At 31.2% G+C, this 24,789-nt stretch overlaps 5 protein-coding genes across 8 annotated transcripts in view; 1 reads left to right on the forward strand and 4 right to left on the reverse strand.

Annotated features, from left to right (window-relative positions):
- The window catches only part of LOC130895473 (purine nucleoside phosphorylase-like), a 320,652-nt gene that overhangs the window by 64,203 nt on the left and 231,660 nt on the right, over positions 1-24,789 (forward strand). The gene's annotated exons all lie outside the window — the stretch shown is intronic.
- LOC130895474 (uncharacterized) lies at positions 355-4,147 on the reverse strand. 2 transcript variants are annotated; one of them, XM_057802782.1, is made up of 6 exons: positions 3,950-4,119; positions 3,572-3,889; positions 3,146-3,511; positions 2,984-3,083; positions 1,288-1,668; positions 355-1,172 (listed from the first exon to the last, which is right to left on the reverse strand). In XM_057802782.1, the coding sequence occupies exons 2-5, from the start codon at positions 3,637-3,639 to the stop codon at positions 1,384-1,386; spliced, it is 819 nt and encodes a 272-aa protein (XP_057658765.1). In that variant the 5' UTR covers positions 3,640-3,889; positions 3,950-4,119; the 3' UTR covers positions 355-1,172; positions 1,288-1,383. The 2 variants fall into 2 exon arrangements, with proteins under 2 accessions (XP_057658765.1, XP_057658764.1); XM_057802781.1 differs by having other exon boundaries at positions 359-1,172; positions 2,984-3,095; positions 3,950-4,147.
- Positions 5,179-9,441, reverse strand: LOC130895468 (zinc finger protein OZF-like). 2 transcript variants are annotated; one of them, XR_009059468.1, is made up of 3 exons: positions 9,025-9,440; positions 5,536-7,231; positions 5,179-5,371 (listed from the first exon to the last, which is right to left on the reverse strand). XR_009059468.1 is itself a non-coding variant. In XM_057802772.1 (2 exons), the coding sequence occupies exons 1-2, from the start codon at positions 9,332-9,334 to the stop codon at positions 5,985-5,987; spliced, it is 1,557 nt and encodes a 518-aa protein (XP_057658755.1). In that variant the 5' UTR covers positions 9,335-9,441; the 3' UTR covers positions 5,179-5,984. The 2 variants fall into 2 exon arrangements, 1 of the variants encoding a protein (XP_057658755.1); XM_057802772.1 differs by having other exon boundaries at positions 5,179-7,231; positions 9,025-9,441.
- LOC130895460 (zinc finger protein OZF-like) lies at positions 10,180-16,092 on the reverse strand. 2 transcript variants are annotated; one of them, XM_057802753.1, is made up of 3 exons: positions 15,452-16,092; positions 14,607-14,880; positions 10,180-11,395 (listed from the first exon to the last, which is right to left on the reverse strand). In XM_057802753.1, exons 1-3 carry the CDS (start codon positions 15,702-15,704, stop codon positions 10,222-10,224), a joined length of 1,701 nt encoding a protein of 566 aa, XP_057658736.1. In that variant the 5' UTR covers positions 15,705-16,092; the 3' UTR covers positions 10,180-10,221. The 2 variants fall into 2 exon arrangements, with proteins under 2 accessions (XP_057658736.1, XP_057658737.1); XM_057802754.1 differs by having other exon boundaries at positions 13,832-14,880.
- On the reverse strand, positions 17,168-24,258 carry LOC130895815 (zinc finger protein 845-like). Its single transcript, XM_057803366.1, has 4 exons — positions 23,925-24,258; positions 21,798-23,039; positions 20,011-20,295; positions 17,168-19,083 (listed from the first exon to the last, which is right to left on the reverse strand). The coding sequence occupies exons 1-4, from the start codon at positions 24,130-24,132 to the stop codon at positions 17,168-17,170; spliced, it is 3,651 nt and encodes a 1,216-aa protein (XP_057659349.1). The 5' UTR covers positions 24,133-24,258.

The following is a 24,789-nucleotide window of genomic DNA, read 5'->3' on the forward strand; positions in this document are numbered from 1 at the left end:
AATTTCAAAATTAGAGAATTCAGAAGCTGCTTTGAAATATTTATTCCCTTTATTCGTACGTTTGATGCAAAATGTGTCTTTCTGTATTTTTAATATTTAAATAGAGAAAATAATACAAAAAATACTCCGTATTCTTACGGAAAAAAGCTTAAAAAAATTCCATTTTCTGTACACCGACGCTTCCAAAACACCTAATGGCCTAGGGGCTGCAGTAGTAGTAGAGAACGAAATACAAACATTTAAACTACCTTCACATAACAGCGTCCACACTGGAGAACTCTATGCCATATTACAGGCACTAATCATCGCTAGAATAAATCAATACAATAGAATAGCCATAATTACATACTCCATGAGCTCGATACAAACCATTCAACAACTCTTTCTCAAACACCCAATAGGTATCCTCATTAAAACCCCACTACACCTTATCCCCCAACCAAGAAAACGTATCAATTATCTGGCTCCCATCACACACCCAGGAAACGAAAAAGCAGACAAATGTGCCAACGAAGCAGCAGATAACAACGACGCAACAATTGTACGCGAAGCGATAGCAAACGACTGCAAAGGGACAATAAACAAAAGTGCAGTGTCAGTGGCAAAGTGAGTGGAACAGATCGCAGTCGAAAACCAGTTTTAAAAATCGTACGGAGCAAATAAAAATCGATCGTTTAAGGTTGGGGCACACCAGAGTGACACTTGTAACGAGAATCTAAACGTGAAACGCTTATTGTTGAACTGTATAAGTATAAGAGTATAAAAACGAAAGACTAACAACTTCCCAAACAACATGGTCGCTCTGCTGAACAATAATTGTAATACTACAGGCTTAATCAAATATCTAAGACACTCAACTGTATCATAAATTGTAAACAGCTGACATGTCGCTAATAACCTTTGAAGTTGATGCGACAATAAATATAAAAAAAATACAGTAATTTTATATTTTCGAGTTTTTTATTACTAAAATAACTACATTAAAAATTATCAAAATAAATCACATATTCCAAATTTACCGATAGTAATCTACAATCAAGCCAAATATTTTTCAATATTCTTGCCTTTCTGGGTCATTTTGAAAAACAAAGAGACTGGTATATTCATCCATTCAGGTAGGACAATTTCGATATGCACATCTCTTTCTTTAGTTCCTTTTTGCTTTAGGGAAACTATGAAAAAATAGGAGTACATGAAATAAAACAAATAATTATTAATGAGTACAATATGCTAAACAATAAAGTTTGTTTATAATCGCTTTAGTTGAAGTGTGGTTAATGGACTTACCGGTTATAAAATGGCTGCCTGGCACATTCGCATACGATTTCGGTTACTGATAAACTCATCCGCTTTTTTTCTGTATTAGTATTATATTTAAGCTGTCTAATAATGTACGAGAGGTCCACAAGAGTTAGAACAATAACACATTTGGCCACCTGTAACAAATCCATCTGGAAGAGATATAACATCATCTATTTCTTTGAATTCATGCGGCTCTGCTTTCAATTTATGCTCAACAATTTCAACTTCTTCTTTCACATCACAAATGTCGATTTCATACAGCTGTTCATTTAATTCATGTTCATCTATTTCAATTTCATCTTTTACATCTGAACTAAAATCAGTGGAGAGTCTACCAAGCAAAACCATTTTCTTGATTTGTTTTTCCTGAACACAAAAAAGTGAATTAATGCAGAGAACAAAGCAAATTGTAAAAAATAATTAAAAACTTTTTAATGGTTATTGGAGAAATTAAGGTTTTTTTAAATACTTTCAGATATCAATTTAAAAATTTGAGCGATTATAGTCTTTACATTTCAAAATTATTTACAATCTTACAGGGTATTCCAGAGTGCTGCGCCATATCAAAGTTACATTTTTTTTAATGGAATTTGGAATCAGTTTAACTTTCCCATTACAATAAAATGGGGTTGTGATGTGTTCTCACACAGGACACTACTATTTAAGCTACATGAAACAAGCAGCATCTGTACTGGAGAACGATATGCTATTCTGCAAGCACTCATTCACGTATTCCCAAAAAATATTCAGACTCTCTTAACTTAATCTATATAATCAGTCACCTTTATCCCACACACCCAATATTACTCCAAATTAAAGTTGAATTATCACAGTTGACAACAATTGATTAATTGTGTTAAAGTACTTGGGATTCCTTCTCATATTGGCCTATGGAAGAACGATGAAGCTCACCACAATGCTCGACAAGCAGTGATTAGTACAAGCGGTAGTGTACAACGATTAAAAATCACTACTTAAATCAAATGTACAAAAACTGTGGCAAACATCGAAATCAAAACTACGTGAGTAGAAACTGAAAGTGAAACTTTGGTCTCAGTTAATCAGCGAAAGATTACTCAAGCTAGGTTATGAATAGGCCCCATTAAGCTTATCACTGCTATTTAACCACCAAAAGTGGACCCCCAAAATGTGAACTATGCAAGACACAACTAATATCTGACTAACAAGATAGTAACACATTCGACAAAAATTGAAATATCACGAATCTTTTTCAATATTCAAATCAACATATTAACAAAATAAAAAAAAATATTTTTCAAACTTGAATATAGGTACTTGCAGCTCCATAATTCACTCTTCTAATGAGACGATCTTTTTTCAACAATGGAATCTAGATAATTAGTACCTTCCCTTCTATTATTAGATTTATTGATATAAAAGTTCTTCCACAGCATCTTATTAATAATTTCAGTTATTTGTTATATGTGTGAAGCAAAAATGAATTGTAAAACTTCAACTTCTCTGGAGTGGAGATTTAGTATTAAATTATATATGATCTGGTTAAGCCAATCATGATCTGAAGATATAGAGGTTTTGAATATTTTTCCAAGTAACTTGACATCAACAAGTATGAATCAGTCTCATAACATTTTTCAAGCTGTTTTAAATCTTGCTCTGATAATGAATTCTTAAAAAATTGTAACTGTTTTAAGTCACTCACTTGCGTTTTTAAGACATTTATGCATTGTCTAGCAGCATTAAGTTGCTTTTGGTATGCCATTTGCTGCTGTCTAACTTGATCGGTTTTTGTTTTTATAGTTCTAGGTGAAATGCTAAAAGTGAACAAAGTAAACAAAAATATCATATTTATTGAACAACATACCTAAAGCTGTCAATAGATTGAATAAGTTCCCTATTCCGTTGTACAGTACCAGCTTTTGGGCTCTGGGTATCCATTGTTTGGCTACTTTGAGAAGCATGGGTTATAAATGAGGAACTTATGCAGGCATTATCAGCAATTTCCTTATTTGTCGATTTAACAGCGTAAGGTTTACCAAGTATATACTGGGACGGAAACGCATCTTCTTTCAATACTTTTTTATTGTAAGTTGTTTGTATATAATCACAACTTCTAAAATGAACTGAACAAACAAATTTGTTACGCCACTGCTGTATATCAATGGGTTCAGTTGGACTTATATTAAGAATATGCAACCAATGCTTTAATCTTTCGACATTTCTGGGAAAACTAAGAGTAAAATAATTGTCAAGTAAACTTCACAAAACATATACAATATGATCTACTTACTGGTGAAAGGAAATACCTTCAGGTTTAAACCTTTTAATGTTTTTACACGTTTTCACTGCACAAGACATCGTTACCACTGACAAAACGGAAAATGAAAACTACATCGTGCTGTGTCACTTATAAACTGATAATTCTTAATCTATTACCAAACATAGATGAAACACATCATCTCAAAGTCTCTAAAAACACGAGCACGTTGCCTCAAAAGATAATCAACACCAAACAGGAGGTATTGGGTCTGTGACACCAAATGAAATAAATCAGCTGTAACAACAAACAGCGTTGTTAGTTACTATAACGCATAATCACTGTTTCAACCTAAAATTATAAACATTGAATATTGGTATTATTCATTTTAGCACTATTTATGATAACAACCTCTTTTTATGACGGTATATCAAATTTAACTGCGCCATAATTTCATCACAAATTGTGACAACGCTGTAACCCATGCAAAGATCAAAATGGAAGCTCTATCACTAGAAATTTAGATGTACACTCGTTAAAGCCAGTTCTTTCCTCTATATCTCTACCCGAATCATGTTCATTGTTATTCAGAAACTGATCGAGTTAATCTTATATGATCCTCTTTACCCAATTTTCTAATAAACCAATGAGTAAATATGATTATTTGTCTATGGTTTTTGAGCAGCTGTCTATTGTCAATTCTCATAAACAGCGTAATTGATGGGTTACTAAGATTTGCGGTTTTTATAATTAATGTAATTATATAATAAATATAATTATTAACTTAAATTCTTGTAATTTTAGCATTTTTTTAAAGGTGTAAAATAAACCTTGTAGAATTTAATTTAGAAGTCATCCTGCCAATTTTGGATTAATAAAAAAATAACATCATTATTAGTACAGGTAAAATAGGATTGAATTTTTGTTTTTTTTTATTCGATTTTTTGGTACGGCACTAATACAATCATCTAGATAATGGAAAAAGAATGGGATATTTATGTTTGCTTAGGACATTTTCCTCAAGATCTCCATCACTAGTTGTGTTATAACACTTTATATGGTAGCCCCCATAGCACAACCATCAAACAAATGGTGGAAGAGGTATATCAAGTTTTCGTAAATCATATTGTCATACTCCCTATTTGCTCAGATAAACCTGATTTGCAATTTTTTTATTTTATTGTTGGTGGAAGTTCACATCTCTGTTTTATTACCATTATTTGGGTTCAATTTTTGTTTTTCAATATTTAATCCTTTCGCTAATCACCCTTCCAAATTTCCCTCTAGCTTGTGCCCATTTCTTTAAAAAGGAAACCTGCCCAACTACCAAAGATGAAGTGGATGTAGACAAAGATTTGTGTAGTATAACGACCTAGCGGGTTCAGCAATTAATAGCAGTTCCGCAATTATTACAGTGGTGATATCCCCAATTTATTAAAAAAATGAATTATGATATAAAATTTTATAGCCCTGCATACCTCAATTTATGTACAGTTGCTATATTCATACCATACCCTTTGACGACACCAGCGCAATTCTGGAAGGTTTTTGAATTGTTAATCATATATTTCTGGACACTTTTTTCAACATTCCCCCTTCCCTCTAACCTCAAAAAAATAATAAGGAAATGAAATAAAATATTCCACCACACATTAAATATATTTCTATCAACATAACACAAGAAAAACATTAACCTATAATGCTTTGTTTGACAGCGAACAATCGAACTCACATTAAACGTATTAAACACACTGTTTACTCTACCACTATACCAACATTTACAATTATACTGTCTGAGGCACGTTTCGATAACCAAGTTATCGTCTTCAGAGACTGAAGGTAAACTAAAACCTATTAAATTGAGCTAACTATTTATACCAAATTTTCTCACCAATGATCTTCTTTTCCCTGGAATTGTTTTTTTTTTAGGTTAATATGTTTTAGTTTACCCTAAGCCTCTGAAGATGATAACTTGGTTATTGAAACGTGTCTCAGACGGTGTAATAGTCAGTGTTAGGGTAGTGGTAGAGTAAATAGTGTGTTTGGTATGAATATCAACAATGGTTTCAACTTAATTAGACTCTTCGCAGGATATAGAGTAACTCAAACCTTATTTTGTAAAATGATCAACCAGCCTATCTCTTATCAATAAAAAATGTTGTCCCGAGAGTACGAAAATTTGTATTAAATTTATTTTTATGTGAAAGTTTTGGTTTCATATTCTTTTCCAATCGAAAAGTTTTTGAAGAAAATGTGTATTAAATTTATTTTTGGGTGAATAAGCTTTTAAATTACTTTTCCGTTTTAAATAAATATCACATTTAAATTTTGTTTCTCCTCTATGACTAACAATACTAAGCAAATGTTTGTTCTAGTTTTCTTCTAAACGTTTATAAATAAATGTCACATTCTCCTGTATGACAACGCAAATGTTGAATGAAAGCTTTTAAACAAACGGCAAATTTGAATAGTTTTTCTCATGTGTGACCAAAAAATGATTTTTTAGATGCTTTTTGTCTGAAAAAGTTTCCAAGCAAATGTCACATTTGAATGGCTTTTCTCCTGTATGACTACGCAAATGTGCATGTAAACTACTTCTATGTGAAAAAGACCTCGAACAAATATTACATTTGAATGGTTTTTCTCCAGTGTGGCAACGTTTATGTGCCTTCAAATAACTTTTCAATGTAAAATTTTTGGAACATATGTCACATTTAAATGGCTTTTCTTTTGTGTGACTAAGTAAATGTATTTTCAAAGTTTGTTTAAATGAGAAATTTTTCAAACAAATATCACATTTGAATGGTCTTTCTCCAGTGTGGCAACGTATATGTTCCTTCAAATAACTTTTATGTGTAAATTTTTTTAAACATATGTCACATTTAAACGGCTTTTCTTTTGTGTGACTATACAAATGTGTTTTCATATTATTTTTATATGAAAATGTTTTTAAACAAATATCACATTTGAATGGCATCTCTTTTGAGTGACTAAATAAATGTGTTTTCAAAGTTTGTTTACACGAGAAATATTTCAAACAAATGTCACATTTGAATGGCTTTTCTTTTGTGTGAATAAATGAATGTGTTTTCAAACTTTGTTTACACGACAAAATTTTCGAACAAATATCACATTTCAATGGCTTTTCTGTGTGAATACGATAATGTTTATTTAAATCACATTTCTGCAAAAAATTTTTGAAACAAATGTCACATTTAAATGACTTTTCTCCTGTGTGCCGACGCAAGTGTGCATTTAAATTACTTCTACGCGAAAAATTTTTCAAGCAAATGTCACATTTGGATGATTTTTTTCCTGACTGAGCAAACAAATGTTCGTTTAAATCGCTTTTTTCCAATTTGTGATCAACATATGAATTCAACATGAAATTATTAATTGAGTTGATACTTTTTTCCTCGTTCAAATCATGTTCTACTATTTCAATTTCACTTTTTACATCTTTATCAAGATTTCTGGAAATTGCAAAGTCATGTTTCACTTTTTTCCTTCGACATTTCATATTTTTCTTGTGCAACTTCGTTTTACATTGTAATTTCTTCTTATTTATACTGTGACTTGTGAAAAAATGGCAAACGATTTCTCTTTGTTTCGTGTATAAATTTCCACAAAACATACAGATCATAATCCCGTTAATAGTGTCTGAATTTAAGAGTTTTTCCTTTTTTGGTAATCCTACAAAGAAAATTATAATAAGGTTTTGAAGATTTCAAATTTATGTATATGAAACAACAAGCTTCCATAAATGAGTTTCAAATAGATGATTAATCAGTATGAAAATACTCCAAACACAACAAAAATGCACATTCTTGTTTTATCATCTGAGGTGTACCCACTTGCCTTCTGTTCATTATTCTAAATACTAAAATAACAGGTTTTAAATACATTGCGATTTCTTACTTATCAGATTCTGCATATCTGAAGAAGTACCATGTTTCTTATTATCAATATTTATTTGACTATAATAATTGTCTTCATACTTCTTTGGTATTATCATTTAAGAAAGTTGGGTTATTATCTAAGTCTACATTTGGAGTATAAGACATCCATATTAGGATATAATACTTTAAAACAATTTTCATTTTCATTCACTGAATTATCTTCACTTTCACTTTAAATCTTCTTATGTCATTTATGTAGAACAATTTTATAGATTCACCAGTTGACGCCAAATATGAGTTGTAACTCATGCAACAAACTATTCTATCTTTCTGTCACAACCTATTATATTTATTTTCTACAAAGACAAATTTTACAATTTCATTTTAAGAAAATAACTTAATTTTCGAAGGATGTCAGGTTGAAAATGTTTTTGTTTTTTGGACCAAGGCTTTAATAAATTGTATCTTGTTCCAAGACATATTTTAATAATTGTCTGATGGAGACAACCCAGTAGAAGTAGAAGGAGAAGTTTTCTAAACTATTCAAAATTGTATTTTTACTTATTTGACTTTTCCTCTCAAAAAATCCTTTTTTGAGTATTTGAAAACCCTTTTCCCATAATCCATTACTCTGTGGATGTTTAGGTGGTATTCTAATAAACTTAATTCCATTAGCATGACTAAAAGATATAAACTTGTAAGAATTTCTGAAAGGTGGTCCGTTATATGAGACTAGCTCAACAGGTAACCCAAAAACTGTAAATATTTGTTTCAATTTCAAAATCGACCCTTTAATATTTGTGCCTTCTTTCATGAGTTTTACTTCACACATGTTTGACTTGTCATCTACTAATTTCAAAAAAGTAAAGCTGTTTAATTGAAAAAAATCAATATTTACTCTATAGAAGTTCTGAGGTGCAGTAGGCCATAGGAGAAGTACAGATTATTTTATGCAATTTTGTGTTGGCTGACAAGTGTCACACGAATCAATCAACTTCTCAATATCTTCATTTATTCCAGGCCACCAACAATATGATCTAATTAGGATTTTGGTACTAACAATACCAATGTGCTGCTCATGAAGTAATCCAAGAAAACCAGCTAGTAATAGTTTTGAAATTATGATTTTATTATCGGCTGTTAAACAACTATTGTCACCAGATCAGTTATGGGATTTAACCATCCTGTTAAAAGTCAAATCAAGAGCTTTTAATAAAGTTATGTAAAGTCTTTAATGAATAAAACTGTGTATAAAGTTCTAACCAAGAGTCTTATGTCAACACACGGCATTTGGTTGTAAATGATGTAGGATTAGCGGTTTACTTTTTATTTTTCAACTTTTTAATTCCTCTTGCATAATATGAAGAATACTGGGACATCAGTTTGAAGGTATTATATTTGAAATTGATTTAATTTTTTTTCTAAATAATCAGTACTAAAGATGACTACAAGTATCAAAATAAAAATAAGATTTTGTAAAAGGTGCTACTGTTAAAATAGTAGATAAAACTTACTATTTTTAATGAGAAAGCTACTACTGCTATAAAATAGGCAGCATCTAAATGATAAATACTAAGTGTGACTCACCTTTTGATTTCATTCGCCTTCCCGAATATCCTTTGAAATATTTAAATTTATTTCGAAATATGGGTACATTAACCTTATCAAAACTGTCTTGTCCTGCTACAACTATAGATTCTTCAAGTAACTGAACTGAGTTTACTTCGTCATTTATTTCTTGTTTAATAGTATTCATGTTAGTGTTTACATATTCAAAAGCGACTCCATCATCAATCAATTCTTGTTTAACATCTGCATTTGAAACAAAATCATTTTGAATATCAATTTCTTCTTTAACTTTGTGCTCCATTTCCATTTGGCCTAGATTATACCACATTAATAAATAAATAAAACAAAATTTAAACAGAAAAGCCAAGCAAACTACAACTTATAACACAATATAGAAATACATTCTTCTTCTATTTCTATGTCTTCTAAATGTCTATTTTAGTAAGTCACCCAATGAGAATCAACCATTGAATAAAGGTGCGTGTCCATCCGAGATTAATACTCTCGCGAGTTGCTCTCGAGACTGTTTCAAAACCAATCACACTCTTGAGAGTAGATATCTGAGTGTGTCGCGGCTATCAGCGACTAGACTTGTTAAGACATGCTCCCAAGTGGATATGTCATTTCTTTACTACATACTTTTATAAATAAAAACCTATTCAAATCCAATGCAAATTTGGAAAATGTGTTCTTTAACAACCAAAATAAAATGAGTTTTACTTGGATGCTTAAGACACACTTTAATATATCTATCAATGTTTATTGCACATATATGTAATACTATATGGACAGTTGGTATGGGAAAAAACGTCCCTACGTTACGGTGCCGACAGTATTCGTTTTCTCTCTCGTTCGAGACACTTTATCTATACTGCGCATGCTTGAGAATGCGCAGAACCGAGGTGGAACCTCGGAGGATACAGAAATCGTTACCATTCTTCTCTTTAAATTCAGCGGAATCAATCAAACTTCACCAAAATCAAAAATAAGATGCGTTCGGTATTATATTTTCATTCATAGCGCCTCTGATGCATTTTATAAATAGTCGCGAGTTGTTTATATCATTATTTTTAGAAATAATTTCTAGGAAAGTCTTCTTTGTTGCGTTGATTTTCTAGAATTCTTGAGAAATTTGTTTTGGGTATGTATGCCAGTGAAATAAAACTACTCACTTTTCATGAAAACGCTCTTTATTTTCTATCAACATGTCTGATATTAAACTGAGGCACACATTTTTTGATATACTGACTTTTGCCAAAATTCAGAACATTTTTCAAACAAAACTTTACAATACTTTTCGTCATAGTCGACATATATTACATGTATAGACTTAGATATTTCAAAATCTGGATAAGCAATACAAAAAACTGCTTTATTCTTCTTCGCAAAATGCATCTGCATCTGTAACTGGGCTCTATACTGATTTGCAGGCCGGCCATCGGTAAAATATGTTGCGAATGTTTTCTCGTTAGCCGGGCATTTAATTTCCAGAGTGTATTCATCGCTTAAGCCATCTGATGAAGCCGCAAAGATCGGCAGGTCCCTATCCAATAGTAATCCACACTTTTCGAATTTAATTTTTGTTTGTCGTCCAAGTTCAGCCAAAACCAATGCTTTAAATTTTCTTCCTCGTTGCCTATCTACTGAATCTACTTGGTTATATGCGCCAAGAATTCTTTCAACAAGACACCCATCTAAAATTTCACAACGGGCAACTTGGTGAGCTATGGAGGCAGTAATGCGACCATAACGTAGTTCGTACCACAATGGACAGCCGGCTTGATCGGTGGTGAGTTTTGAAACTTCACAGCAAGCACTTGAAGTCATACGATCCGAACAGTATTTAATAAATAATTCAAAATCCGAAATACGTGCTCCCGTGCTTTTAAAAGCATGAAATAATCTGTGCAAAGAAAGTTGAACAGCATTTGACGGGTCGTAAAAGTAGTTACCTAGTTGAGTATTTAACGACCTTTTTTTTGACTCTTCCACTACGGCCCTTAAAAAGCTCCCGTCGGTAGGTTCGTCGGAAGTTATTTTCTTCGCAATATCTTTTGTTTTTGAATATTTAACCGACGTATTTACTGAAGATAATTTCGATTTCAACCGAGAGCACTTCACCGACGTTGAATCTGGTTCTTCGCTTCGTCTGTGAAGCCAGGACAGCGATGCAATAGCATGCTCGCAACCCCCAGCACTTGCTGCGCAATCGTCACAATCAACACTTTGTACCGCAGAATCTTTCTCGTGGTACGTTAAGGTGACATGGTACGGTGACTTACGACCCTCATGTTCCGGAGTGATACGCGCTTTAACTGTGCAAACATCGCCTTCTCTTTTGACCTGCACATATCCTATAGCAACATTGCCATAAGACTTTCTAATTAACCTGTAAAATAATTTTAGTAAATATAAGATGTTATACATTTATAATTAGTCGCCAAAATATGCTCACACGGTTAATGTGTAAGCTAACTGTGTAATTATTTTGGTCCGCGAAAATAACCCCCAGTGTTGTACTTTTTTGTCAATATTATTTGTGAACCTGCCCTCTAGGACGCAACTGGCAATCAAATTTGACGGATCGGATAGTGCTAACTCAGCTTCTATAGTCACAATTAACAAAACTGCTGGATATTATGTATCTTCGAAACCAAATATTTACCGACCCATGTTTATACAGGGTGATGGATTAGTGTGATAAAGTTCAGTGCCTTCTTTGTTATCATTTGAGATCAATTTGAAAATTTGAGGGATTAAAGCCGTCATTAGTCTGCTCATTTTAAAATTATTCACAACGTTGATGGGTGTTCTAGAAGTTACATTTTTCTAAATGAAACACCTCATATTTTATTGAATATTTGGAATCAGCTTGACTTCCCCATAATGTGTTTAAAAAGTTATAAATCAATTTTCCATAAATATTTGAAAAGTTCAATACCCTGTAGAATGTACGAGAAATTCAAGAATGAAGATCTGGTGCGGCCAAAGCATTCGAATAGGAGTGAAAATTCTGGAAAACTATTTATTGAATCTGATACAAGTTTAATCAAAATACTAATGTACTGTTATTCTGGTTTATTCAGGCATTTCCTATAGCTGAAATTATTAGTTTTTGAGATATTTTTCTGTGCAAAAAAATGATTAACTACCTATTTCTAATCATTTAACCCAGACCAGTTCCACGCATAAACAAATTATTGAGTTACCATAGCAACGAACAATAAATTATTAGAAGTGTAAGTGTAAAGTTTGACTACAAAAAAGTAAACCAGAGTTACGCAATAAATTTGAAGAAAAAAAATGTCCACCGAAATTGTGAAAGTCGAAAAATTGGAGTATCGAGCCATCATAAAGTATCTGTATTTAAAAGGGTTAAGAGGTAAGCAGATTTACGAAGATATGCTTAATACCCTTGGTGGTCAATGTCCTTCGTATGCGACCGCGAAAAATTGGACTGCAAGCTTCAAAAGAGGTAAATTTTCCATTGAAGATGATGATCGAGGAAGGCCAGTTTCTGTGTAAGCCCCCGAAAATATCGATGCAGTTCATTACATGATTTTATCAGACCGTCGAATTGGACTAAAACCGATATCTGAAGCACTGAATATTTCATACGAACGCGTTCATCATATGGTTCACGTCAATTTGGACATGAGAAAAATTGCTGCAAAATGGATCCCCAAATGTTTGAATGTTGACCAAAAGCGTGCAAGGATAGAAGCATCGCGTTCGATCTGTGCTCGATTTGAAAACAATGTAGACTTCTTAAACCGTTTTGTTACTATGGATAGGACTTGGGTACATTTCTACGATCCAGAAACAAAGCAACAATCGATGGAATGGCGACACTCTGATTCTCCAAGACCTAAAAAGTTTCGTGTCCAAAAATCTGCTGGAAAAGTTCTTGCTTCAGTGGAGATTACTATTTGACATTACTGACCACTCTAAGCTAACCAAAGGTGTTTTGTTTTTGCAGGACAGCGCCCCTGCACACATATCTCACGTTGCCAAGCAAAAAATTCGTGACTTAGAGTTTGAATTACTAGGACACCCCACTTATTCACCAGATTTGGTTCCGTTCGACTATCAACTCTTTCCTCAACCGAAAAAAAGTTTAAAAAGTGGTAAATTTTCTTCCAACGAAGAGGTAATAAAAGCTGTCGAAGTCTAGTTTGCAGAGCAAGAAGAAATATTGTTTTTGAAAGGTCTAGAGACGTTGCAGGTTCGCTGTAATAAATGTATCTAATTAAAAGGAGAATTTGTTGAGTAATAAAATATTTTGAAATTGAAACTTTGTTAGGTTCTGTAGTAGGATAAGAATTTTTCAATATATCCTCGTATTTTAATATTTTTATTATATTCAAATGGATTTTTCCTGTGTGAGCAAATAAATGTCCATTTAAAATGCTTTTCTCCATATTCTGGCCGTCATCTAAGCTTAACAAGATATCATTTTTACCATTATGTGAGAGGCAAGGACAATTAGGATCAACAAGGTATTTTCTGCCACTTATATTTTCCTAGAGTAACTTTTTTTGCATTCCAATTTCTGATTGAAACAATGATTAATAATAAAGAGGCAAACTGTAAAAAAGATTTAAAAATCTCACATTTTCTCTCATTTGAATGGCTTCTCTCAAGTGTGACTAAGCAAATGTGCATTCAATTTATTTTTCCTAGAATAAGCTTTCAAACAAACGTCACATTTGAATGGCTTTTCTCCTGTATGACTACGAACATGTACATTTAAAGAATTTTTATGTGAAAATGTTTTCAAACAAATGTCACATTTGAATGGTTTTTCCCCCGTGTGACTACGTACATGTATATTCAAAGAATTTTTATGCGAGAAAGTTTTAAAACAAACATCACACTTGAATGGCTTTTCTCCTGTATGACAGCGGAAATGTTCATTCAAATGACTTTTTTGTGTAAAAGCTTTCAAACAAAGATCACATTGGAACGGCTTCTCTCCAGTGTGACAACGCAAATGTTCGTTTAAATGACTTTTTTGTGTGAAAGCTTTCAAACAAACGTCACATTTGAATGGCTTTTCTCCTGTGTGACTACGTGAATGTTCAATCAAATTGCACTTCTGCGAAAAAGTTTTCAAGCAAATGTCACATTTGAACGGTTTTTCTCCTGTGTGACAACGTATATGTCCAGTCAAATGAATTTTAAGTATAAAAGTTTTTAAACAAATGTCACATTTGAAAGGCTTCACTCCTCTATGACTACGCAAATGTATAGTCAAATTATTTTTCTGCGAAAAAGATTTTAAACAAACTGAACATTTAAAGGGCTTTTCTCCTGTATGTATACGTAAATGTGTATTGAAATTATTTTTCCATGAAAAAGTTTTCAAACAAACGTCACATTTGAATGGCTTTACTCCTGTGTGACTACGCGAATGTTCAATCAAATTACATTTCTGTGAAAAAGTTTTTAAACAAATGTCACATTTGAATGGTTTTTCGCCTGTGTGGATACGTAAATGAGTATTGAAACTATGTTTCCATGAAAAAGTTTTAAAACAAATGTCACATTTAAATGGCTTTTCTTTTGAATGTCTTATCAGACCATCATCTAAACTCAACTCGAAATTATCATTCGATCTGACATCCTCCTCTTCTTTCACAGTATGTTCATCTATTTCAATTTCATTTTTAACATCTTCATTGCGATTTCTGGAAATGGCATAGGCAGTTACTCGCCTTCTTCTACAACTTTTCTTATATTTGGATTTCTTTTTATTTACACAATGATTTGTAGACGAGTGGCAAACATATTCTCCCAATTTTGTGTATAAGTTTCCACAAAATTCACAGATCATAAGTCCTCGATTTGAGTGTTGTCTAATTTTGAGGTGTCCTGCAAAGAAAATTATAGCGGTGTTTTTCAAATTTCTCTATTAATAATTTGCAAAACTATATTGGCACATACAAATATATAAATGAATGAATATATATATATATATATATATATATATATATATGTATATCACTGAAATAGTTTAGTTGAGAGTATTGTAGTCTTATGACAATAAGTTGAATCAAACCTGTAAGGTGAAAAGTCTTTTTCAAGATTCACTAAATGTTAACAGAAGATCCATACATTCATCTGCCAACTACTATTTGAACCAAACATAGTTTGGAAATGGGTCAAGCAAACTAACTAAATACCTGATAGAATCCATGTAACCTTTGTATGCCAATAAGAACAGTTGTGATACCTATGTATTTATAAAGTTAAATAACAAGGCCAGTAAGAAATTAATTTACGACTGAATAAAATTATTCATTTTTATTATTACTCCTTATTATTCCCAAATAAACAGTACTTAAGATGCTCTAAAAGCTCAAGATACTTTGGAATATGAAAATACTGACATAAAGTACATGTGTGTGGTACCTACCTACAAAGGGAAAGAAATTGTACTCACCTTTTGATTTAGTTCGTCTTCCAGGATATTTAAATTTGTTTCTAATGTTTGGTATATTAAGTTTAAGAGAGCTGTGCCTCTTTGTTTTGGATGCAACTATAGATGATCCAAATATTTCACCTTTGTTTAGTTCGTCATGTATTTCTTGTTTAATATTAATTTCATTATTTACATTTGGAAAAGCGGTTTCATCCAAATCGTCACTTAACTCTTGTTTAATATCCATATTCCAAAAAACACTATTATTGAACATCGATATCTTCTTTAACAACTTTTTGCTCCAAATTCATTTTGTTTGGATAATATTAAATAAATAACTTTTATAAAAGTTACTTGAACAAAGAATGCAATCAAAATCGAATATATATGAAACTAAACGTAGTAATAACTTCTTCTTCTTGTTCGATATCATAATCCAAATGTTTAGACCAGCAAGTTACCGTTGGAAATATGGAAAATTGTAACTTTGAAGTGATAATCAAATACAATTTTATATTACCCTTTCCAAAATAAAAATAATACCACAATTTACTGGAGGAGATCATTATGTTCACAATCATCAAAAAACTTAAGTACTTGTTTATATATCGCTGTAATGGTTTTGAGAGTTATTTCATAATCGGGGTTTTCGTTTTGAGTTATCCATTAATTCAATATAAATTGTACTGTAACTATTTCATAGAGTTAATATTAAAGATAGATGGAGCGAAGAATGTGCTTGTTTAAGTTAGTAGCACAGAACATACCCTTGGGTTAGTACCATAGATCAACCACATCCTGTGAGTCCACAGGTCACGAATATTAAGAGGATCACGATGTTATTTATTCTAACCTAAGATTGGGAATTATATCAGATTTGTATAGCTTCTTATATTCATAATAGTATTTTCTAACATTTTAGTTTTTCTCATTTATCAACTTTGTAAAATTGACTGATGTGTAATATTTGTTTAATTAATTAGCATTAACTTTTAAAACATCTCGTTGTTTTTTATAGTGAACTAAATAGTGATCCTCACAAGCACAAAAAGAATAAACAGATATTAGAAGGAAAATATACAAAACATACAAGGAAATTTGTATGAAAATGAATTTTAATATAGAGATAAATGGAAGAGGAATAATTACAATAAAAAATTTTTAAATGAAATAAAGGAAACAATAATACGGGATCGATTGTATGTATCGAGCATTTAGGAGATTAACTTGAGAGAAAAATTTAGGCTAGAAATCATGCACCAACCACGAAATCGAATATGGATAAATTAGTTTAATTTCAAACAGATTTTAAGTTTGTATTTTCTCAATTGTTAATTATAACTTTTTTTCATTGAGTGATATTTTTTCTTTGCCAAAAATATAACTCAATAACAACTTGGTCCACTAATTATAAAGCAAAGACTATTGATTTTGGGATGCTAAAATCGGGAAAAGAATGTAAGCTACGGATTTCTTGCTAAGACTTTTGACCACGAGCGTGTGACTCGTCGATTTTTCTGCTCACGAATGTAGGTATTTATGCGCAAACTATAAATCAATATAATCTTTCCAGATTAAATAGTGAGTCTAACATTTATCTAACGAAATTTAATTCCAAGTTACCTATACGAAGGAAATGGAGTGTAACAAGCAAATGTAGATGTTTATTCAAATAACTCTTTAGTTCAACATTTGTAATTAGACAAGTTTTCAAGCGGCATATCTGAATAGTTTTACTTATTTGTGTCGATGCAAATGTTGATTCAAACTACATTTCTGTGTGAAAGTATTTGAACAAATATCGCATTTGAATGGTTTTTCTCCGGTGTGAATGCGCATATGTACATTCAAGGTACTTTTCTGCCTAAAAGCTTTTGAACAAACGTCGCACTTGAATGGCTTTTCTCCAGTGTGAGACAGCAAATGTGCAATTAAACTAGTTTTCTTTAAAAAAGATTTCAAGCAAGTGGCACATTTAAATAGCTGTTCTTCTTTGTGCCACTTCAAATGGTGATTCAAACTACATTTTTGTGCGAAAGTGATTGAACAAATATCGCATTTGAATGGATTTTCTCTAGTGTGAATGCGCATATGTACATTTAAGTTACTTTTCTGCCTAAAAGCTTTTGAACAAACGTCACACTTGAATGGCTTTTCTCCTGTGTGACAACGCAAGTGTCCGATCAAATTACGTTTTTGTGAAAAAGTATTTGAACAAGTTTCACATTTGAATGGCTTTTCTCCTGTGTGACTACGCATATGATCGATCAAATTACGGTTCTGTGAAAAAGTTTTTGAACAAACCTCACATTTTAATGGTGTTTTTCCTGTGTGATTTTGCATATGTACATTCAGGGTATTCTTGTGGTTAAAAGCTTTGAAACAAACGTCACATTTGAATGGCTTTTCTCCTGTGTGATAGCTCAAATGTTCGAACAAATAACGTTTCTGCGAAAAAGTTTTTGAACAAAGGTTGCATTCAAATGGCTTTTCACCAGTGTGAATGCGCATATGTGTATTTAAATAAACTTTCAGTAAAAAAGTTTTTGAACAAACGTCACATTTGAATGGCTTTTCTCCAGTGTGAATGCGCATATGTGTATTCAAATGAGCTTGCAGTAAAAATGTTTTTGAACATACATCACATTTTAATAGATTTTTTTCTGTGTGAATTTGCATATGTACATTCAATTTACGTTTCTGTCCAAAAGCTTTTAAACAAACGTCACATTTGAATGGTTTTTCTCCTGTGTGACAGCGCAAATGTTCAATCAAATAACATTTCTGTGAAAAAGTTTTTGAACAAATGTTACATTTGAATGGCTTTTCGCCAGTGTGACAACGCAAATGCTCGTTTAAATGACTTTTCTGTGTAAAAGTTTTTAAACAAATTTTACATTTGAATGGCTTTTCTCCAGTGTGACAACGTAAATGCTCGTTTAAATGACATTTCTGTCTAAAAGTTTTCAAACAATTGTTACATTGGTAGGGCTTTTCTCCAGTATGAATGCGCATATGTATATTCAACTGAGTTTTCAGTGAAAAAATTTTTAAGCAAATGTTACATTTGAATGGTTTTTCTCCAGTGTGAATACGCATATGTACATCAAAACTACTTTTATGTCTAAAATTTTTTGAGCAAACGACACATTTCAATGGTTTTTCTCCTGTATGACTACGCAAATGTTCAATTAAACTTTGTTTCTGTGAAAACGTTTTTAAACAAATTTTACAATGGAATGGCTTTTTTCCAGTATGAATGCAATTTTCGTTTGTGTAAACAGGCATACGTCCTTTTAATTCACTTTTCCCCAAATTCTTACTATCTTCTAAATTCAACTCAAAATTATCAATAAAGCTGATGTCTTTTTCTTCTTTCAAATCATGTTCCACAATTTCAATTTCATTTTTAACATCTTCATAACGAATCCTTGGAACGACAGTATCAGTTTCTTGTCTTCTTCTGTAAAATATATTTTGCTTGTATAACTTAGTTTCCAAATATAATTTTCTCTTATTCACACAATGATTTGTAGAGAAGTGATGAACGAATTCTTTTAGTTCCGTGTATAAATTTCCACAAAATCTACAGATCATAATCCCAGCAATAATATCTAGATTTGGATGTTGTCCATTTTTATGAAATCCTGCAACTAAAGATATAGTCGGGTTTTTAAGATTCTGAATCTGCCAAGAGGATAAAATATTTAAAAATAATGATAGTTATATACATTGTGTTAGTAATTTTTTATTTCAAAGTACAAACAATAAAGAATTTCCTTGTATGGCTATAGACTTTATATTATTGAAATATATTATAGTAAGTTTTCAATTCCATATTTTGTTCTGACTTTGTATTATTGACTATATACTTCCGTTTTTTGTCCCGAAGAAAAAAGTTCAGCACACCATAATGTTCTTAGAAGAACACTCAAATGAGAGCAACATTATTAATTTCCTATTTTAGCTCCTTCCTTTTAGCATTAAGACTTTCATTATTCTTTAATTTCATTTATTTTTTTTTAAATTCAGATCTCTTTGTTATATACTTATTTATTTCCTGATACCTGTTTGGTTTAGAACACGTTCTGAACATTTTTTCTTCATTCAATTCTACTGAGCTATGCTCTTTTTGTAATATTTTTATAAATTTGTATCCAGATATATTTCTCTTTTTCTTATTTCTATATTTTAACTAATGTTTTTTTTTTATATCAAATGTTCATTTTCAATTGTTAACTTTCATTATACCACTAAAATATTTATAATTTTGTTGTAAACCATTGTATTGTACTCAATTTTCATTACATAATTTGAAATTTCACAAATATGTATATATTCAAAATAAAAATGAAAGGGTAATATTAACTATATGTTAACAGAAGAAGATTCATACATTTATCCACCAACTACTGAGTATTATTAATACTATATAATAAATAAAATAAGTTGCTATTTGTATAAATGGTTCAAGTAGATAAAACTGAACAGATACAAGTTCTGTATTTCCAATAACATTCAAGATACTTGGCATATGAAAAAACTGACATAAAATACAAGCAATACTAAGTATAACTTACCTTTTGATTTATTTCGTTTTCCAGAATATTGAAATGTGTTCCCAATGTTGGATACATTAACCTTGTGAGACCTGTCCCTCTTTGTTTTGATTTTAATCACAGATTCTCCAACTGTGTGTATTTCGTCATTAATTTCTTGTTTAATAATATTAATATCAACATTTTGAAAATCATCCACAGCAACATCACTCAATTCTTGTTTAATATCCATATTCCAAAAAATTTTATTTTCAATAACGATTTCACTCTTAACAACTTTTTGCTGCACATCCATTTTGTTTGAATTAAATCAAATTTATAATTGAACATTATTTTAACAATAAAGCCAAGCAAATTATAATCTAATGTATAAAATGAAAATAAACGGAAACTTTTCTTCTTCTTTTTCTTCGATATCATAATATAAAGATTTAGTCCAGCAGTCATTTTTACATATTTATACATTGAAATTTTTTGATTAAGTGCAAGTTTATCTTTTCCATGGAAAAAATACTAAAGAGAAAGGAAAAAATTGTTTATTTTCCAGAATCTCTTCTTCATCCAACCAATCCATCTCTTCTTGCAGGTGCTCCATTATATTAAAAGCTCCGGAGGATTGTGAATGTGAAGGTCGAGGATACTACTTAACAAGTTAAAAACATCAAAATGTCAGCTGGCCCACACGTTTTATTTATAACACACATATGTGACCGGCCTATCAGCTGTTAAGAACCGGTGACGTCACTTGTCTACTGCGCATCTTGTTATTGTCACAAACCTTTAATTATGTATTCTAGTTACCTTGGTCAAAATTGATATGAATTATCGTAAATCCCAACTAAGATTTCATAGAATTCATATTCCAAATGAGATACTTATGTACGGTAATAATTTCATATTCGAGATACAGAGGTCCAAGTTTAATTGTTCTAGTTATGGAAGGAGAATATGTACAGAAACAGCCTGTAGGAACTCACTAATTCGACTTATAGAACGTTAAAATTTTGAGCGACGTAGGTTTTAGTGCTTGAAGGGGAATGGGAGGTTTTCGACTTAGGAGAGTATTATCATTGAGTTAAGTTGAGAGCTTGTTCAAGTACGCCCGAATTGTTGACCACCTAGAGATAAAACATCGGTATACCAGACTCTGTTTTGCTTGATTGGATCCTCAATATTAACTTTATGTGTAAAACACCAATCCCAAGGGAATAAAGAGAGAGATAAACTGATGCTGTTCGGCTGTTAGTCTCTCCTCGAACAGTACAATTCTTTTTTCTTGTATGAATACGTAGGTGTGTAATGAAACTAGTTTTCGATGAGAAAGATTCCAAGCAATTGGCACACTGGAATGATTTTCTTTCAGTAAATGTTTATTCAAATAACTTTTTAGTGCGAAAGTTTTTACCTACTACCAATATGTAATATCAAACATTACGATACTAATATGACTTTCGTAATGAGATACTTTATCGCACTGGAATAAAAAATTAAACCTCATTTATTATAATAATTAAACACAACACCTGTACAATTAGTGATGTTTATTCCAGCTGACGTGGAGGCAATTGAAGAATTGTAGTTTTGAATTTTTTGTATAAACAATTTCTCGAAAATGAGACCTCGGGAAGAACAAACCTTGTAGTCTTTACATCATGCTATATTCGTTTCGTAAATTCATATTACGATATTCAACGAGGCTTAACGGCTTCTTTGTTTGACAGATTTCTCATCTCATTTCATAATATGAATCTTTACGACACTTTTATCGTAAATATCTATTACACACATACAACATTCGAATGGCTTTTATCCTGTGTGAGACAGCAGATGTGTAATCAAACTAGTTTTCCTTGAAAAAGGCTTGAAGCAAGTAGCACATTTAAATAGCTGTTCTTCTTTGTGCCGATTCAAATGTTGCTTCAAACTACATTTCCGTGCGAAAGTATTTGAACAAATATCGCATTTGAATGGTTTTTCTCCGGTGTGAATGCGCATATGTGTACCAAAATTACTTTTCTGCCTAAAAGTTTTTAAACAAACGTCACATTTGAACGGCTTTTCTCCAGTGTGCAAGCGCAAATGTTCAATCAAACTATGTTTCTGCAAAAAAGTTTTTAAGCAAATTTTACATTTGAATGGTTTTTCTCCTGTATGGCAACGCAAATGTTCGTTTAAATTACTTTTCTGAGTAAAAGTTTTCAAACAAATGTCACATTTGTATGGCCTTTCTCCAGTGTGAATGCGAATGTGTGTACCGAAATTAGTTTTCTGCTTAAAAGTTTTTGAACAAACGTCACATTTGAATAGTTTTTCTCCTGTGTGACAACGCAAATGGTCAATTAAACTATGTTTCTGCGAAAAAGTTTTTAAGCAAATGTTACATTTGAAAGGCTTTTCTCCGGTGTGAATACGCATATGTTCATCAAAATTACTTTTTTGCCTAAAAGCTTTCGAACAAACGTCACATTTCAATGGCTTTTCTCCTGTGTGCAAGCGCAAATGTGCAATCAAACTATGTTTCTGTGTAAAAGTTTTTGAACAAATTTTACATTTGAATGGCTTTTCACCAGTGTGACAACGCAAATGCTCGTTTAAATGACTTTTCTGTGTAAATGTTTTTAAACAAATTTTACATTGGAATGGCTTTTTTCCAGTATGAATGAGATTTTCGTTTGTGTAAACAGGCATATGTCCGTTTAATTCACTTTTCTCCAATTTCTTATTATCATCTAAACTCAACTCAAAATTATCAATAAAGCTGATATCTTTTTCTTCTTTCAAAGCATGTTCCACAATTTCAATTTCATTTTTAACATCTTCATAACGAATCCTTGGAATGACAGCATAAGTTTCATGTCTTCTTCTGTAAAATAGATTTTTCTTGTATAACTTAGTTTCCAAATATAATTTTCTCTTATTCACACAATGATTTGTAGAGAAGTGATGAACGAATTCTTTTAGTTCCGTGTATAAATTTCCACAAAATCTACAGATCATAATCCCAGCAATAATATCTAGATTAAGATGTCCATTACTAAGAAATCCTGCAACTAAAGATATAGTCGGGTTTTTATTTATTTAAAAATAATGATAGGTAAGTATATACAGGGTGTTTTGTATAACAACCGACACAGAGTAGAGTCGTATAGGGAATCCCAAAACATGGAGGCAATTTACCTGAAGGGCATCAATATTAGGCCAAAAATTAGGCCGAAATCTATAGATTAGCTGTATTTGTTAATAGTAAGATGTATTTACATTATGTTTTAATAACTTCTTTATAAAAAAAAATGTAATAAAATATATAGAATATCTACCTGTTTATATAATAATAATAATTATTATTTCCTCGATAGATATAAAAAACAGTCAGGATTTTGTTATAGAAAAAGACATCAATTTATAATTTAAAGAAAATAACACTGGTCGACAAAAAATTTTTTGTAGTAACACAAGAATAAATAGAATATTGTGATAAAATGGACAAATACAAAAATATGAAAAAATAATTGTAACATTTACATTTATAAAATCATATTCATTGGTAAAATATTTGATATTTATTAAAAAAAGAATTTCACGTTTTTTAAATAGTATATATTGACAATATTTATAGTTTACCTCCAATTAACATGCCTCACATCTATTATAAACAAAAACTCAAAAAAAATCACTTTAAATATCAATTAGCTCTACATTTTACTTTTATGTAGGGGTTGCACTTTCTCTTTTCAAAAATCAACTGTAATCACCCATCATAGCCGAATCCCATCGTCTTTGATACCGAATTTCCATTGTTCTAATATCTTTGTAGAACCTTCCACCCTGCTCATCCCTGACAGCTCCCAGATTTTCGGGAAAAATGTCAGATGGAAATGTTCAAATCTCAATCATAATGACAAAACGTCAAAGAAATCATATATAATATAACTCACCTTTTGATTTATTTCGTTTTCTAGCATAATTAAATTTATTTCCAATGTTAGGTACATTAACCTTATGAGAGCAGTACCTCGATATTTTAATTTTAATCACAGATTCTCCAACTGTGTTTATTTCGTCCTTTATTTCTTGTTTAATAATATTGATATTTTGAATAGCAGCCTCAGCAACATTATCACTTAATTCTTGTTTAATATCCATATTTCAAAAATATCATTTTCAATATCGATTTCATTCAACTTTTTGCTGCATATTCATTTTGTTTGGATTATATCAGATTGATAACTGAATAAACATTATTTTAACAGTTAAACCAAACATAATAAAATCTACCATATAAAATGTAAATAAAAGGAACTTTTTCTTCTTCTTTTTCTTTCGACATCATAATCTAAATATCTAGTCCAGCAGTCATCTTTATAAATTTATGGATTACGGAAAAATTTCAATGCAATATTATTAAGTACAAATTTCTCTTCTCCAAAATAAAAACCACAACGTTCTTTAGAAAATTATGCTCAGAGTAATAAGAAAAACAAGTTTAATAAGAAGGCGGACTTGAAAGTATAAATATGAATTAGAACTTTATTTCCATATTTTATAGAATACAGCTAATCTTAAATATTCTTATTATGCGGAAAAAATGCAGAATTTGGACTATTTAAAGTTTGCGTTTTTTACGTCTCTGTCAAATCAACACTTGCCAATGTGTCTCATACGTAAATAGTATTTAGTAAAGATGTTGTGGACTTTTAAAAAAATGGGGCACTACTTGCCAAGGGTACAAAAACATTCTTAAATCACTTATTCCAATGAGTAGGCAGATTGGGGCCTTGGAATCAATCAGAATTGATAATT

This window comes from Diorhabda carinulata, chromosome 6, assembly GCF_026250575.1.
Source record: "Diorhabda carinulata isolate Delta chromosome 6, icDioCari1.1, whole genome shotgun sequence".
Taxonomy (NCBI): domain Eukaryota; kingdom Metazoa; phylum Arthropoda; class Insecta; order Coleoptera; family Chrysomelidae; genus Diorhabda; species Diorhabda carinulata.